This window comes from Streptopelia decaocto (assembly GCF_964273445.1).
Source record: "Streptopelia decaocto genome assembly, chromosome: 1".
In the NCBI taxonomy this organism is placed as follows: domain Eukaryota; kingdom Metazoa; phylum Chordata; class Aves; order Columbiformes; family Columbidae; genus Streptopelia; species Streptopelia decaocto.
The window spans coordinates 7445008-7463252 of NC_138663.1; the positions used below are offsets into that span (position 1 = coordinate 7445008).

At 41.9% G+C, this 18245-nt stretch overlaps 2 protein-coding genes across 9 annotated transcripts in view; one reads left to right on the plus strand and one right to left on the minus strand.

Moving 5' to 3' along the window:
- Nucleotides 1-684: 684 nt before the first annotated feature.
- Nucleotides 685-14674, minus strand: NUDT5 (nudix hydrolase 5). 8 transcript variants are annotated; one of them, XR_014186507.1, is made up of 10 exons: nucleotides 14599-14646; nucleotides 14224-14334; nucleotides 10331-10439; nucleotides 6739-6806; nucleotides 5615-5667; nucleotides 4416-4523; nucleotides 3790-3885; nucleotides 2493-2594; nucleotides 1339-2105; nucleotides 685-1025 (listed from the first exon to the last, which is right to left on the minus strand). XR_014186507.1 is itself a non-coding variant. In XM_082075969.1 (10 exons), the coding sequence occupies exons 3-10, from the start codon at nucleotides 10391-10393 to the stop codon at nucleotides 916-918; spliced, it is 654 nt and encodes a 217-aa protein (XP_081932095.1). In that variant the 5' UTR covers nucleotides 10394-10439; nucleotides 14271-14334; nucleotides 14599-14644; the 3' UTR covers nucleotides 685-915. The 8 variants fall into 8 exon arrangements, 1 of the variants encoding a protein (XP_081932095.1); XR_014186509.1 differs by having other exon boundaries at nucleotides 14271-14334; nucleotides 14599-14641; XM_082075969.1 differs by having other exon boundaries at nucleotides 1339-1392; nucleotides 14271-14334; nucleotides 14599-14644.
- A 46-nt stretch (nucleotides 14675-14720) lies between these two features.
- The window catches only part of CDC123 (cell division cycle 123), a 35824-nt gene continuing 32299 nt past the window's right edge, over nucleotides 14721-18245 (plus strand). The window contains exons 1-2 of the mRNA XM_082075968.1: nucleotides 14721-14908; nucleotides 16661-16732. Of these exons, the coding sequence (XP_081932094.1) occupies nucleotides 14835-14908; nucleotides 16661-16732 (146 nt within the window). The 5' untranslated portion in view covers nucleotides 14721-14834. The remainder of the gene's footprint in view (nucleotides 14909-16660; nucleotides 16733-18245) is intronic.

The window sequence follows — 18245 nt, forward strand, 5'->3', positions numbered from 1 at the left end:
CTATGCATCTTTTAAACCCCTCCAGGGATGGTGACTCAACCACTGCCCTGGGCAGCCTGTTCCAATTCCCAACAACCGTTTCTGGGAATAAATGTTTTCTGATATCCAATTGAAACCTCCCCTGGTGCAACTTGAGGCCATTTCCTCTCATCCTATCACTTGTTACTTGGGAGAAGAGACCAACCCCCTCCATGCTCCAAGCTCCTTTCAGGCAGTTCAGAGACCAGAAGGTCTCCCCTCAGCTCCTGTTCTCCAGCTGAACCCCCAGGTCCCTCAGCCGCTCCCATCACACTTGTGCTCCAGCCGCTCACCAGCTCCATTCCCTTTGAACTCGCTCCAGCATCTCAAAGGCTTTCTTGTCGTGAAACTTGCCCAAAACTGAACACAGGATTCAAGGTTTGGCCTCACCAGTGCTGAGTGCAGGAGGAAAACATCTTCATGTCTAAATCACAGAAGTTCCTGAAGCTGCAGGTTCAAATACTGCAGATGTTGCTGCTCCTGTCGCAGAAAAGCACCTGCACTTGTTTCACAGATGCTGCTTGTGCAGGTGGCCAAGAGAAGTGGTTCTTCCTGCTGCCTTTCTCATTCTGAGCAGGTGCGGGTACAACACCAACTGCAGTTACTTAAGCATCTTCCTTACACTGAAACCTGAGTGCAGGGATGAATACAGTGAGAAGTGAGACATTCTGAAAATTAAACAGCATTTTTATTATGATTATTCCATCAAGGCTTGATAAACTGAGTAGTTAGAAGTCAGTTGTTGGTTACATAATTCCAGATAAAAATATCAGAATCATTCCTACAAATACTTTTTTTCCTCTACAAGTAAAGCAAAGGACTTTTATTACAAGAGGAGTTATACTTCTAAGCCATCTAAATTTGTCAGTTTTCAACTAAATTTCTCATTGTCCAGGTTTAGAACTTCATAAAAGGTACTTGGAGCGGTTTTTCTGTTGCATGTTTCAGGGCCAGTGCATAAGTATAAACCCTGGCGTCCACTGCAAGATGTTCTTCTGCTACAAGTTCTGAAACACACACAAAAAAGAAAATTATGAGATGTCATTAAAACTTCTCTCCATAAATTAAGTCCCTTACTAAAATGAAGATGTATAGCATTCTAATTCCTTTAATGTAATGGTTGGACTTGCTGATCTTAAAAGGTCTTTTCCAAAAAAATTATTCTTAACGCCAACACATAATGCTATCACTATTACCTGGCCAAGTCTCTCACAGCTTTTTGTTTAAAATGCCGTTTTCTAGAATGGGAAATGCCATGAGGAGCTATGAGAAGGAAGCTAATGGTTTCTCGAAGCATTTAACATGTCAGAAAGCTCTTACCATCAATTCTTTGCAGTAGGTCATTCTTTGGAAGTGAAATAACTTCCACAAATTCTAGGAGAGATGAAAAAAAATGAGACAATGATTAAAATTAGTGAACAGCAGAGGAAATCTGCCTTGGTGTCCTGTTTTGTACAATTTTAAATGGAAACAAACTGGATTCATGTTCATCACCATCCAAAAGCTGCGAGTCCTCATCACAAAAAGGCCAATTAAATGTGGGAAGGCAGTGAGTGGGGTCACTAAAAACAAGTCTGGCAGAAAAAGCTGGGAAAAGCAGTGTAGCTGACAGCTGTGGAGGACAAGAATCCTTCTAAAAGAGACCTGAGAATGGAAAATAGAGGGTTCAAGGGGACTTTGGTTTGGCTGATACTGGTGCAGTCGTGGGTTGTAGATGAATCTGACTGAAGATCGAAACAGCACAAAGAGTTTGTTCTGGATGAATGTGTGTTGGCTGACACCTCCTGTCTATGTGAATTAGTTGTCTTTGGGCCTTGGTCTGCAGCTGCTGTGGATTCAGTAATTCGTATTTCCCAAGATACTGTTACAGGTGTGCTACTTGAAGATAATTGATGAAATAAGGCCCCACAGGAATTTTCATGTCTAGGCCACAGTCAATGTCAGGCATGTTTGATTTGATTAGGGTCAGGAGTTAAGCCAGGCCCAAATAGAAAATGTCAGTCAGATCTGGTTTTGAAGTCAAACTTGCCATACAAAGATCACACTTGACCTTACTGTCACTGTGAGCTGTAACGTACCTCCATCATCTGCAAGAGAAAAGAAAAAGTAGCAAGTTACAACTAAAAAGCATTTTGACAGCTGACTGACCGTGAGTGACAACGGAGTTACTTCCAGGGACGAGCCACAACCAAGAGCAATATCTAGGTGCTCAAGCACTTATGGTCCACACTGAACCTCAGAACCTAAACTTCTCATTCTGGCTGTGCCAACAGCTGACCCTTAACATCTAAGCCTCTCCTGTAAATTTAGCAAAGAAACACAACTCTGCTGATCTAGACTGCAAGATATGATTTGAAGGACATACGGCATCTAAATCAGCCGTGACAGAAGAGATGCAGCGGTAGGGGAAACTCCTTTAAACCCGTTATTTTGTTATCTTCTCAGAATTTTCAAATAAATGGTATAAAACCCACCAAGTTTTTGCTTCGGTCTTGTATTCTCAGCATCATCTCCGTTAATGGTGACGCTCACGATGTGCGTCGTGCTGTTTGACAAACCCGGGTCCAAGCAGAGAGCTGCCAACAAGCACATGCAGAGATTAGTTTTTCAAAAGCAGAAGTCGGGCATCTTGACATTTTAATAAAAGCTTTCACAGAAGTGTATTTGATACAATAGGATAGCATATATTTAGCATATGGTCATGCTGGAAGAGTGGTGAAAAGTTCATTAGAGTTTTGTAAAACACTGGCCCAGGTTGCCCAGAGAGGTGGTGGATGCCCCATCCCTGGAGACATCCCAGGCCAGGCTGGACGGGGCTCTGAGCAACCTGATCTGGGTGAAGATGTCCCTGCTCATGGCAGGGGTGGCACTGGATGAGCTTTGAGGTCACTTCCAACCCAAACTAATCTACAATTCTGTGTTTTCACATGTTCTTAAAAGTAGTGTTTCTGTAACTCTCAGCTCTTTTCCATATTCCTTGTAAGATTTCTTTTCAGCACCTACATTTACTTTTCATAGACTAAAGATTAAACTGTAAACTAGAATTCCAGGACAGACCTCTCAGCCTGTTAGTCTAATTTCACCATCATTTGTCTCCATCTCAGTCCCCAGCGTGCAATTGTACCCAATAATCAAGAGCCAAGTCTCAACTGTAATGACATTTACTTGAAGTCATGCGTCAGTTGCCTCACTTTTCCACCTACCTTCTCGAGTTTTATTTATAGTCCTCGTTTTGCCTTCATTTTGTTTTATGAAGCATTGGATTGGCAACAATCCCATTCGAAAGGCTCTCTGGACTTACTCCTATTATTTTCTCCATTCTTCTTTCCAGTTAGAGAACCTGAGTAGTGTCACCTCCCTACAGCTGACATGAGGGTGACCTCCACTCAGGCTGCATCACACAGCTGTTGTTTTCTCCTTAAGTTGTTGTTTTCTCACATTAAGTCCAGCAGTTTCGACTTTTAGACTGAAATGCCAAATCACAGCTTGAATAATTGGAGTTTGTCTAAAGGATCTTAATTAATAGCAAAGTTTTTCCCCTATAGACATCATCAAAGTGTTCCTTCAGTCCTTTATATTTAACAGATGTTCTGCAACTGACTCATCAAGGACCAAAGTCTCACTGGTACAGGTGTGGGATGTGACTCTCTGCTAAACGGCGTAGACTTTTCTGCAGAGATTTTTCCTTTGGTTTAGAGCATTTTAGACATGCAGAGTGCCCACCAAACACAGAATTAGCTTTGGGTGGGGGAATATAAAAAAAGCAAAGACCTGGAGTACATTCGACGACCTCCCCCTTGTACCCAGTTTCTTCCTCCAACTCTCGCAGCGCGGCGCTTTCCGCAGTCTCACTTTCCTCAATGAGGCCTTTGAGATAAATAATACACAAGAACAATTAAAAAGTTAGCACTTAACTGCAATACCCACCCCAAGATCTAATCCAGCTTTACAGGAGAGGTGAAATATCCTCACTATTTTTACAGAGAGGGATAAACTGAAGCATTATAGGAAGGATTCCAGTTCCTGGATTCAGCGTCCTGCTGCCCACGTTTTCAGCTGATGATGCACAGAACCGCGTGACCATCCCAGGAACCAGCGTTGATATTGTCATGAGGGAAAGAAGCCGAATGCTTCGGCTCTTAGAGAAAGGAAGAGTGAAGGGAAATGCAATATTCTACTACCAGGCTACTGTGCAAAATGCTTCCTATCTGCTAAAACGAATTCATTTGTTATTCTTCATTATCAAAATATTCCTGTGTCTGAATAGCACGCTGAGCTACAGAGCTCACCATGGTTTTCTGGTTAGAGCTGCTTCATTAAGATTGCTACTTTAAGCAATTGTAAACACACCGAACTGTCAGCTTTATGTGACTCATCTTAATGTTTTACCCACTTACCTGCAGGAAATTCCAAACAATAGCGGTTAATTGGGGGCCTGAACTGTTTCACTAGGACAATGCAGTCATAATGGAGAGTTCTCTGTAGTACAGCGATCACTGCTACACCTACAGATAGCGATGGAAGACACAAGTACATCAAATCTGAGTGTAGCAGGAAGTGAATATTTAGTACTAGATCTGGAAAGGAACCCAAGCAATGTTAGTCGAGCATTAAATGTTTAAATGCCTGCTCTAGAATCCTGAATGATTAATTTAAGTTCCTTGTATCATTAGCGGTTGAGGGAGCTGGGGCTGTTCAGCCTGGAGAACAGGAGGCTGAGGGGAGACCACCTCGCTGTCTAAAACTACCTGAAAGGAGGTTGTAGCATGGAGGGGGTTGGTCTCTTCTCCCAAGTAGCAAGTGATAGGACAAGAGGAAATGGCCTCAAGTTGCACCAGGGGAAGTTTAGACTGGATATCAGGAAAAATTTCTTCACAGAAAGGGTTGTCAGGCACTGAAACAGGCTGCCCAGGGAACTAGTGGAGTCAACATCCCTGGAGGGGTTTAAAAGGTGTTCAGATGAGGTTCTTAGGGACATGGTTTAGTGCCAGATTTAGGTTATGGTTGGACTCAATGATCCTGAGGGTCTCTTCCAAGCAAAACGATTCTATGATTCTATGACCATGCATGCTGAGAAATAAAAGCACAAAACACAATCTTCGCATTACCCCAGCACAGGAGAGACACGTACCAACTGAGACTGAGCATCAGCCCACGAAAATCTAAGGAAGAGCTCTCCTGCCTCCAGCGACTGTTTGGAAGCCATTGTAGGGAACACCTTCCTACACTCCCTTCATGGCAAAAATCACATCCCTCTTTTGCCCCAAAAGAACCATATTGCAAGCCCGTAACAGCAGACCCAGCTCACCAGTCTGTGAGCTACTCTGTGTCAGCACATCCATCACGTCCTTGAAATTGTTCCATTGTTCTAAAGCCAATACCATGACCTTGGGAAAGCATTCCTCCCAGTAAAGGTTCTGATTCTTCATCACTGAGTTACCATTTCATTAGCTCAGGGGTGCAACAAGCTCAGCTGAGCTCTCTGCTCTGCATGCTCATTCATTCAGAAACAGATCAGCTCTACATCTGCACTGTGAGTTTGTCAGGAGAGCTTTCACAGGAAAAAATGCAAACAAACAAATCACTAATGTCTTACCATCAGCTGTAACACCCTTTTTGTTGCCAGTACGCTTTACAGTTTCCCAAGTTCTGTTTAACACAGAGAAAAGAACAAAAGAATATGTAAGTCATCTTCTACTTTCATTTAAAAGCAAAATATACCATCACACAGTGAGGCCCACAAGGAAGCAGCAGGCCCTGCCATACACTGGCACTATAAAATGTCTGTAGTATAATTTTGTTTTGCCTATTAAAGGAGAGAGAAAATAGTTAAATTAGTGATTGTTTAATATCACTAAAAACAAAGGAAAGACATAAATGATTGTCCTAGAACAGGGAAGTCTTATAAAAGTGGTCCTGGATAAGAGCAAAATAAAGCAATTTATATATAAAACATGCCAGATTTTGAAAGACTGTTTTGTAACAAGACCACATGCATTCTATCTTTTATCTTACTTTTGCATAAGGTTTATAGTGTAAGTTATTGTGAACTCTCAGCACACTTGAGCACATGAGGAGCGCACAGGCAAGGAAGAGCAAAGTGTCTCTCAAAATAAGCAATGGGATGAATAAAAACCAAAAATCCACCAGCAATAAAAATCATTTTACAAAAGCTCCGATCTTTGCTATTTTTTAAAAGGATTCTTTGTTGATAATTTGGAAAGCATTAGAGAAAGCAATCAGTACAGAATTTAATACATTAAGGGGGTGAAGTAATGCCTTGTTGTCATACCTAGATAAATACAGCACCACTAAAGCATAGAAAATAATTGGATGGGTGTATAATCTACTACAGGACAGTAACTTGTCAATAGTATGTGAGGTCCTGCACCACCAGCAGGGAGAAAGGATCTTTTACTGAAGAACCAGAAAAGCCACAGGACTTTCAGATCATCCCAGTCTAGTTGCATGGTGAGAACTTGCTTCTGTGAAGCGTGTTTGCAAGGAATGGGAAAAGCAAAGTAAACCAGGGTCCAGCAGGACCAAAAGAACTGAGGAGCCAAATTTGATCCCACATGCTGGAACATCTCCTAGTTTTTTTTGTCTATACCAATCTCATCTTGTGTTTAATAAGTGTTTAATGCTCATGTTCTCTAGCCTGGAGTTACTCCATACATTTGGGAACATTATAGGAATCTGAAATGCCAGAGATGCAATTACCTGGTTTTACCAAAGGGATCTGTGTAAGTTGTTTCTTCAAGCTTCAACCATTTTCGTTCTACTATTACCTAAAACAGAGAATTCTTTGTTAAATACATTATAAGATTAATCCCAAAGATATTTGGGGGCTAGAGGGAGAAACAACAAAATAGTCCAAAAATTGTTGTGAAGATAAAATCTCAGCATCAGGATACACGCAGGAACATGCAACAACATTCCTGTAGCTATTACAGAAAAAAAAATACTCCAAGTTCTTAAACAAGAATAGAAAATAAGCCTAGTAACTTTTCTTAACATTACTTTTATAACCAAGTTTCAACAGATTCGGTGGGATTTTATGTATTGGAAAGTCCTCATCTTTTCGGAAGGATTTTGCAAAGGTCATATTTCAGCTGGGAAATGGTGACTGTTCTGCACAGATTTAGCTACGCTGGTGATTACAAGTGGCCCCGTACTGGGGTGGATGGGCTAACAGCTCAGCACGCAAGACCGAAAATCAAACTATTTTGAAACCCTTCTTGCCATACAGTCAGACTGCGACCTTGTGTAACCACTGTTTTCTGAAACTGCGAGCAGTCATACACGTACCTGCCTTTTTAGGATTTCGGAGTGCTTGGCATTAACATTATTACAAAATGTCTTTTCTGAGCTAAATGAATTTATCTGCCCTGTGATGTTTCCTCATCTTTCATGTAATTCCTTCAAAAGGGAAAAATCCCAAGGTATTAGCCCAGCAGTTTACTTCTTTTAATGTAACTTACATTTTAAGCTTTGCTAAAGGTACAGGCAGACAAGAAGCTTTTCTCCGGAATTTTGTATCAAGTTGCCCATAGGCCTGACCACAGAAATCAGAAATTAGCAGTAAGGTGAACAAATTGCTTTCTATTGTCTAATGAGACTGACAGCAACAGAGAGAGCATAAGCAAGGGGAAAAGAGGATCTGCAGAGAACAAAACCAAAATAAATTGTAGCCATGGATGAATTCCAAGAGGCAATTCATGTGGCTGGCACACTACAGTCCTCTAGGGCAGGACCAGGAGCAAACTTAAGACTGAGAGATTCACCAATTGAAAAAAATATTAAAGAAATCAAGTGTAGTATATGCTACAGCTGTAGCTAGAGTACAGAAGCACAGTACAACAACAGCTGGAGGCAGGAGGCAAATGAAAAACTATTTGGGTGTCCAGTAGATTATAGCTGAGCTGGACAGACTTGCATAAATCTTAAAATGTGTTCTTCAGAACAATTATTTTGATAGGCAATTGAAATAACAATATCACTCCTATGGTTGTAAATGTGGCTACGTGTATTTTATACGTAGGAGTTCTGGCATTTATGTTCCACATAAAGGGAGTTGGTAAAGGAGAGCTATGTGTTCTCAAAAGAGCTTCCTAATGGCTTTGTGGTCACAAAACCAGCAGGAAAGCAGAAGATAAAGCGTATTATGGTCATTACAGCTACAAGTATTTCCATTTGGAAGCATCTAGGCATATATTGAATAGTTTTAAATTCACTCCTAAAGCACTGCAGAACTAGAGTACAGGAAGATCTAAAAGAGAAACAGAGGAAAATCATGTTCCATGGGTTGTCCATGGAGAGGAATATATATGCTTCAGTTAAGTAAATACAGCCAAATGTTTTGTGTTAATTTCTTTTTTAAATGTTGCAGAGAACACAAAGGACTGGATTATTGGTCATGGTGCCATATGCTGCAGCATTCAGCAGAACTGGCAGATCATTACCCCTGTCACCAAGTTATCATTTGCTAAGCAGAAAGGGGGGAAATGGCTGAAAACAGAATAACCTCATTGTCCCCAGGAATCTAAGAGGAAAAGAAATCAATAGTCTGTAAGAAAGCAGACCTAGCCAAGCTCCAGAAAGACAAAAAAGTAGGTTTTATGTGTACAAAACAAATGTTAAACAATGTGTCTTGTTTTTAATCAGGTATTATTAAGTACAGCTTTTGGCCTTTACTGTCATGGAACAATAATTAAAAACTACTATAGGACATATAGCATAAATATTTACGGTGGAACTGGTTCCACAATCCTCTGAAGTTTGGTGAAACCCTTGGTGCTAAGAGCCTGCAGGGTGAGAAAACTGAAAGTTGCCAGGTTTCCCTAAAAGAAATAAGAGAATTTTGACACACACCTTGTTGGGTGCAGAATTAAAACCCACAGAAGCTGGCCCAGAAGCACAACTGCTGCTTTGCTGTATCCCCTATTTAGGGCCAAAGGACACTTTGCAGGAGGTGTTGCGCTTATCACGCTCAAGTTTGAGAATGGGTTATTTTTATTGCTTTATCTATTACTTTGATGGGCAAATAACATCTGCTTTTACTTAAAACAGCCTGACTAGGGGTTTCTAGAAACAGGAAGAAAAAGGAAATAAGATCAGGTGCTGCTTTCATGGAAGAAGATATTCCAGCATCAGACCATGTAGTTACTGAAGAGTTACAGAACCACTTTTAATATAAGGACCACTGGCAGAGGCATGGTCCTGTATTAATCCCACAAAATGACTGAAAAAACTAAATAGCTTAAAATATGTAAGATCTAACTACGGATTTCCAATGACACCACAGTACAATATTCCAACAGAGAACTAAGAGGCATTATGAAGAAATAAGGCTAAAATGAAAACGTTACCTGCAAAAACACAGGTCTTAATAGAAAACCCAAAAAGCTGACAAAAAAAAAAAAAGCTTTATGCTTGAGAAATATTCATATTAAAAAAAACACCCAAGAGGAAAAGCCATAAATATACCCCAACTTCTTTCCTGAAAAAGTTGTTATGTACCTTGAAACCTAAAGAAATTACAAGACTGTTCATTCCAAGGAAGGAACTCTGGATAAAAGAAACTACATTTTTGTTATGACAATAGTGTGACACTCTTGCCAAACCTGAATAACAGCAAATATCAACTTTTAAGAATTCACTTAAAAGACAACAGAAACAAATATAGGCGGTTCAAATTAGGGTGAAAACGCTCCTAATAAGCCCCCAGAAGTACCTCCAAACTCCTTCCTCAGCACCTGGTATTTTCTGATTCTGTGAAGACACGAACACAGTAGTTTTGAAAGATAATCTTACTACCTGCTAACTAATGTCTTTAGAACATCAATTATCTAAATTCAAGCCCTTTCAGAAAGCATCAAAGAAGGTACAATCCTACATGTTAAGGCAACTCTTAGTGGTTCATCACCTTAAAGGAACAGAAAACAAGGCTGAGTTTCACGATCCACCAACGCGCGTAGTCTCTCACAGGTATCAGCGTTAATTCTGAATATTGTAAACTGACAATACAAGAAACAGCTGCAAGATGCCCCCGAAGAGAAGCAGCTTAAAATAATGCAACCTTGTAGATTTTACCCTCCCCATTGATAATTTGTATGATTATTTCAACAAAGAGAAATGCCACATTTTTTTAAAACTGTCTGACCATCAGGAAAAAGTGTTTTGTCTATTGAAAAGATTCTACAAACGTACGGCATCTATACCATTTCTTACTCTGCACTCACAAACAGCCGGATCAGTCTCAAGTAATTGTTATTTAACAACAGAACACCTCACAAAACCAAGCATGTTATACCTCTTCTTTAAGGACGAATTGTCTAGCAGTTTTTGGAACTTCTGTGCATGTCTCAGCTGCCATTTTCAGGAACGTCAGGCTTTTCCCCTGCTGCACAAAGTCCGGGTTACTATGAAACAAAATCAATATTTGCTTTCAGAGTAAAGTTAAAAGGTTTGTTTCTGCATTCAAAACTAACAAATAAAACTTGCTGGAGAAAGTTAGGGACATGTGATGGCAAGCACAATTCACATTTTCAGCTCCGCCTGATGATTTCAGAGCCAAATAATTCAAAGGAGAAGAGGAAGTTTGGGTCAAATCCCTGACTTAAGTAGTTGTAATAGTCCTGTCAGGTGCTGAGTAGCTGTGCTGGCTGAAGACACCCTCCTTAACCATTCAAAGGTCAGACACACACCCAGAGACAAAACCGATCCATTTCAATCAAACTGTTTCATTCTGATCAGAGTGAAGTGCTCTGTCAACACAGCATTACCACAACGGGACTCCGCACTCCACTGTGAAAGTGGAAAAACCCCTTATACCAAGAGGACTTATACCAAAAAACCTTATACCAAAAGGTAAAAATCACCTGCCATTGAGAAAGAATCAAAACTAGAACCTACGTCCACCTTACACACATCATAAATAAACACGTAAATGACTCAATCCTTCCCAAAAACAAGGTCAAAACGTCACCCGTGTGTTGCAAGTCCAGGTGGCACGTGGAGTTCGCGTGACCAAAGCACGTCAGTCTCTCTGAGCGGGAACGATGTGGCTGACGCTGTGCAAGAGGCATTTGAACATGTGCCCAAAGCAAGTCTCTGCACCCACGGCTCAATGCCTCAGCCTGCATCCTAGTGCTCCCTAGGAAAATAAGATCGTCCACTCGCTCTCTCAGTCGACTTCTAGCCGAAAAGGACACCAGGCAGCAGAAAAATACAACATGTTAGAGATTCATCACTAGCCTCTGGTCTCACTGCGAAGCTATGGGGCACCTTCAGCACAGAAACTCTTATTCTGAGGAAGCTCATCTCTGGTATTAAGTTGTAATACTAAAGTCCTGGAAATCAGCAAAAAGAAAGTGCAAAGAAGAAAGCCAGTTTAAACACCAGGAGAGATGAGATAATCTTAAAGATCTCTATCATTCTTAGTGTTGACCGTCATAAACTTTCCATCAAGTCAACAGGAATCTTTCTGTTGACTTCAACAAGGGTTTCATAAGGCTCTGGGGGGTCTCCAGCAATGAACGGTACCAGATCACCTTCTCTGTCATACCCCAATTTTAGTGCTTTCATTTTTTACTTCATCTTCATCCTTTTGTGATAACATCACCGCACATTAGTGAAACACTTAAGAGCGTGCAGCAACCCCCAGCTTTCTTGCATATTAGACTTCCATTTAATTCCACAAAACAGTTAAAAGGAATAGGCAGTACAAAATAATTCTGGTTATCAGCAGGATTAAAACTAACGTACATAAATCCGTTTCCTCAGTATGGAAACAAGGCAGGCTCTTTCTTAAGTCTTAAGACACTCTTGTTGGATGAAGCAGGTCATACTGGTTAAACGTTCAAATTGTTTTTATGTAATGTAAGTCCTGAAAAGGAACCCTGACCTATTAAATATAATCCTGTTCTTTCAAAAATATTCTACATTCCTTTCTTAAAGCAATGAAGGTCTATCTTAAAACTATGGAGGTTTGCTATCTACCTTACCACTAACTAATGAAAAACTGTTCTAGAACCTCACTTGCTTCTCTTCCAATCTTTATCCCGTGTTAGTTGTTACCTGTTTGTTCTTGAGCCAGCAACATCGCAGACTCTTGTCAATTAGGATTTAAGAGCTGTAGCTGAGGAATGGCCACAGTGTAACATTGTGATTCTAAAATACAAGGTCAATCTTTCCACTGAGCTTATGCAAAAGAAGCGCAGCCCAGCACAGCAGTTCCAACAGGTTCCTGGTCATCCAGAGGGAACAGTGAAAGGAGGCTCCGTTTGATACCCAAAGTATCCAGCTTTAAAAATATAAAAACCTCACATACTGAGCTACAACAAATCCACCTTCTGTGTTTGGAAAGAATTATAGCCTTTTGATTGACAATCTAAACATATCAAGAGAGTAGATAGTGAATCACATCCTTGTTAAAATTGTTTTTAATTTATCTGAGTAAGTCTTCCTCTTTTAGTTTCCCCTCACAGAAATCCTGTTCCATTGATCACACTAATCCTTCTACATCAACTTGCAAGTATCAGTGTATCTTTCTCAAACCCAGATTACCACAATTGTACCCTAAATTCCACAAGCAGGTACAGTAATGGTTTGTACAGCAATAATAATACTTCACCGGATCAGTTACAAACATATACTAGAACCTCAGCTTATGGCAGAGGCTCTTTTCAAGACAGCTCGCTCTCCTCTGCAGTGCAGAGATTCAAGGGTGGCTTGTGATTTAAAATGAGGAAAAAAAATTATACAGCCTCAGTGGTTTGAATTATCACTAGCATCTAAAAGAGCTGAAAACTAAAACCAGTAAGACTCATCTACATCAGTTTCTGTAGTTTTGATCTCCTCCACAGGTGGGTGCAATAACTCCATGTATAAGTGACACTTTTAAAAGTTCCGCCAAAAAAGTATTTTTTTTCCAAATTCAGTTGACTGCACAGAAGTGGGAATTTCTGCTGTTAGAAAGAAATACCATTTTGTTAAGTGAAGGCTGCAATTCTGTTATTTCACATTAGTCATACTGTCAAAGGTGGCAACACCTTTCACTCATAAACAAAATCAGCTGCAACTGAACATTAAACTGAACACTACCATGTCAGGCTTCAGAACTGACCTTGTCTCACAGCTCTCAGACAGGAAGGTTCTTCTCTCTCATAAAACTACCACTACATCATTTTACTTAAAAATGCAACACAGCTCGCACAGCAGCCTGGCTGACTTACGATTACATTAATATAAATTTCTAGCAGTTATCCATGCAATTTTATGAATACGTCAAAGTGCCCACATTTATCAGCCTCCTTAGCAAAAAATCAACAGCACTATACTGAGCTATAAATGATAGAAAAACAAAGTTTGTCCCACTTCTGCCTTCTCTGATGATTTTTTATGACTAGTGTTCCAGGCTATTGCTAGCACTCCATGCTACTCATTCAATTTCTTTCATGTGGGGGTCAAACTCACACCTGAAAAGGGCATCCCATTTATAAAAGGCATAACTTTATTCCAATTGCTTATTCCCTTGTTGAGTGGTTTCCTTCCAAGGCAACATCCAACATTTCTACGGTTTCCAAATTATCCTCTCAGGAGTTAAAATCTCAAGCCAACTGAGGCCTGTGAATCAGCTTAGAGAGCAGCCAAGCTAATAGTGCTTTACATGAACCTATCCAAGTCATGATAGGTAGATTTGCTTTTCTAAACCACTTTTGAAAAGGTATATTCTTGATGCAAACTACAGATCCCAGCTGATGGCAACCAGATTTAATGGCAGCTCAGCAGTGGTGTCCTAAGGCAAGCTCAAGATAAAATGTAATACAGGGTTTCTTATAAAGAATGTGCAAAACTGGCGCAATTTAACCAACAGCACACTAAGGTACACGAGCTGAAGATCAACATCACTAAAAGCTCCTGAGTCACTTTAAACTTGTTACCATCAGTCAGTGCACTTGCATTTCAACAGTAAGATTCTAGCAATGCAATCAGTTAATTGGCAGAAGTTGATGGGAGAGAGTGAGAAGGAAGAAACAAGGAAAAAACATTTCATTTTTGTCACAGTATTTAGCAGGAATTCGCTCAAAACCAAATAAAATATGGAAAAATAACTGGCCCTCGCCGTGCAGAACAAACAATAACAAAGACGATCTGACAGAAGCGGGTTAGTGGCATCTCCGTATTGTTATTAATAATATCAACCTTTCAGACAAGTGACATGTGAGAGGCCTTGAGAAGACAGCCCGAACCCGCAGATGTGAGGAAAAGATGGGAACGACTCGGTTCTCCACACAGATGCCACTCGGGCAGAACCTTAAAAGGAATATATTGTTGTTACTGTGTGACTGTCTGCAAAATGAAATGAATCCCAGGCCTGCTTGGAGAAAGAGAGGCAGCTCCGTTACACCGCTGAGGAGAACTGACACGAGCACACGCAAAGCGAGGAAACAAAACCTGCTGGGCGGGAAACACCCGCCGCTCCCCTCAGGGCACCGCGCTCCCCCGCGAACCGCCCGCCCGGGCCGCGCACACGTACGGGGCCGGCACAGCGACCCCAGCCGCTGAGGGGAGCGGTACCGGGAGCGATGAGGTCGGGGCGGCCGGGAGCGGAGGTGGCGGTGACTGAGGTTACGTGAGGTGAGGTGAGGCGGGGCGGGGCCGCGCTACGCCCGCCGAGGCGGGGCCGGGTGCGCCGGCCATGGCGGGCCGGGCGGCAGCGGGAGCCGCGGGGAAGGTTCCGGGCGGTGCGGGAGCTTCCGGGAGCAGCGCGGAGAAACGGGCCGGGCCGGGCCGGGCCGGGGTGAGCGGGGAAGATGAAGAAGGAGCAGGTGGTGCACTGCCAGTTCTCCGTGTGGTACCCGCTGTTCTGGGCCGTCACCATCCGCAGGTGAGGGGAGCGCTGTGGGGCTGGGGCAGGCCCGGCCCTGGCGCTGTGGGGCTGGACGGGAGGCTGGGCCGGGAGGAGCGGGTGTGTGGGTGAAGGCAGGGAGGAGTGTGAGAGTGAGGGCAGGGATGAACAAGAGCCAGCAGTGTGCCCAGGTGGCCAAAAAGGCCAACAGCATCCTGGCCTGTGTCAGGAATAGTGTGGCCAGCAGGACTAGAGAAGTGATTGTGCCACCGTACTGGGCACTGCAGAGGCCGCACATTGAATACTGTAATCAGTTTTGGGCCCCTCATCATAAGAAGGACATTGAAATACTAGAGAGAGTGCAGCGGAGGCAACGAAGCTGGGGAACGGGCTGGAGCACAAGTGTGATGGGAGCGGCTGAGGGAGCTGGGGAGTTCAGCTGGGGAACAGGAGCTGAGGGGAGAACCCTCAGTTCAAGAATACAGGGACCTGGAGAGAGTCCAGCGCAGGGCAATGAAGATGCTGAAGGGAGTGGAGCATCTCCTGTGTGAGGAAAGGCTGAGGGAGCTGGGGCTCTTTAGCTTGGAGGAGAGGAGACTGAGGGGTGACCTCATTAATGTTTACAGATATCTAAAGGGTGAGTGTCAGGAGGATGGAGCCAGGCTCTTCTTGATGACAACCAATGATAGGACAATGGCTAAGGGATACAAACTGGAACATAAGAGGTTCCACTTAAATTTGAGAAGAAACTTCTTCACAGTGAGCGTGCCAGAGCCTGGAACAGGCTGCCCAGGGAGGTTGTGGAGTCTCCTTCCCTGCAGACATTCAAAACCCGCCTGGACACCTTCCTGTGTAACCTCATCTGGGTGTTCCTGCTCTGGCAGGGGGATTGGACTGGATGAGCTTTTGAGGTCCAAATGCACCCAAATCAGGTGGCTGACTTGGTGTTTCTGTGTATTTCTGGAAGCTGTAGCAAATTCGGCAGTTTCTAAGGTGCTGCTGCAGGTTACAAGGTGGTTATGAGAGCTACCAGTAACTCAGCAAAGTCAAGCTCAAGTTTGTTGCCCAGTTGGATCAAAAAGTGCTGATATCGGTCTTTTAGTGATCAGACCATTTCACAGAATCACAGAATGTCCTGAGTTGGAAGGGACCCACAAGGATCATCGAGTCCAACTCCTGTCCCTGCACAGGACAACCCCACAGTTCACACCATGTGTCTGAGGGTGTTGTCCAGTCTCTTCTTGAACACTGTCAGGCCTGGGGCCGTGACACCTCCCTGGGGAGCCTGTTCCAGTGTCCAGCACCCTCTGGGTGAAGAACCTTTTCCATTTAATATTTTATGGATTTTAGTGTTTAGTGTGTGCATATTTTTGGTAAGTTTAGTGATAGTCCTGCATTTTTGGAGTGTTTGAGTGGTATAGGCAAATTTTGGTTTGGATCTCAAGAGGGGAAATGTTTAGTTTGAGCAACATGATGTCTCCTCACTGGTCATGCACCCTGTTTCTTTGAATTTCTTAGAGCTTTCAAGGAATGGGGCATTATTTTGCATTTCATCTAAAATGTTTGCCTCTTTCTCTTCTACTTCCCTAGAGGGAAAATGGGCATTGCTTTTTGGGAAGGGATGAGAAGGGAGAAAGAGGAATGTTTTTTTTCATAGTTTTAGATAATAAAGTATACCTTTATTGAGTTATATCCTATTAAAAAGCAAGTTATTTTTATTCAGGTCTTGTTATTATTTTAATAAGTAATATTAATAATAAATCATTAAAGACTTTTTTATGTTTCTTCCAGCGTTATACTTCCCCTGCCAGATAATGTGAAAGAATATTTGCTGGATGATGGAACACTTGTGGTTTCTGGAAGGTAAAGAGTGTTTTCCCCCCACCCTCCAAGAATTAGTGCTATTTTATATTTGGAGCACTATTTTGTATAAACATATTATGTTTCCTATAGCTGTGTTTTTAAAATTTGACCAGACTGGCTGCAATAAACCTCATTCTGTGTGAGCATGTGAATGGGCTGACTGTTGCTGTTAGTAAAACTTGACTTGCTGGTGTCTGATGCAGATCCTAAAATCCAATTAGTATGCTTGATTCTAGACCAAATAGGGGCAGTTCTTTCATTTTTTTCTCCTCCTTTCTCATTGCGGAGTCTACTGGTCTCTCGGGTTTCAGTGCACAGCCTGCTGGTTTGTGTCTGGTTGCTTTGATACCGTTCTCTCCAGTTCAAAGGCTTGGGCTGTGCCACACCATTCACGTGCCTGCAGCCTTATCCAGGGGTGAAGTGACATTACCTGAGTTTAATTCTCCATAAGATCTGCTATATATAAAATCTTAGTAGTTATTGAGTTTGTATAATCATTGACACACCTGTAATCCATGCCTACAACATGGCTCAATGTCCAGTGTGTACACATATACCAAGATTTTGGATGGAAAAGAATGAGGCTGATAGATATGAGAAACAGTTGGGAAGAACCCAGGCTTTATCTGTTTTCTGCTTAGAATCTCAATGTATGACCTTCTTGTAAAATTATTGTTGCATGCATACATCTTGTTAATGATCAGCATGAGAAATCAGTCCACACTCCCTTATTTCCTAACTGGTCATTTGGCTCTTACAGAGGAACCAGTTAGGCTGTGAGTGCAAGGGATCCATGTCTAATTTCTCAGGAAACAATTTGTATAAAATTGAAGCTATTTAAACACCTCATAAAGATGAGAGGTCTTTTTTAATTTAAAAACTATTTTTTTAGAAAAGGTATCTAGAAAATCAGAATTGTTTTTTAAACCATTTTGGATAAGTGGTTTTGTTAACTGCTTCTGCAGAATTGTGCAACTTATTTAGCATCAGCCATTTATTTTTTAATCAGCCTTCAGAAGAGCCGTAACTGAGGATTTGACTTTACAGCTGTACTATACAAACAATTCCAGCTGTCTTCAATGGAATAACGAACAGCTGTATAATTGATTTAAATTATATTTTTAAAGATGTTTACAATTTAAAATCCATTCTAGAAACCAATTTTTCTCTGAATTGAACTTTTTTTAGCCACAAGTGATTGTGATCTTCTTGCAGCCAAGGCCATGATCGCTTTTAATCTTCAGTGAGCCAGTATCCGACCTCTAGACCTCAAAAACTGAATTGCTAGTTTAATCCCTATGGAAGTGCACTGAGGGACTGCAGAGGCTCAGGTTGTTGAAGAGTTGACTTCTGGCAGGGATGTGCATTTGAACCTGCTCTGTTTGCTACGCTGTCTTGTGAATAATTCTTCTTCAAGAGCTTGATCGCCTTCAAGATCTTTACACTCAGCTATATTGGTTAAAGTACTTCAATAGTCACCTGAAACTTCAAGGGAATATTTGCAATCAAGTGC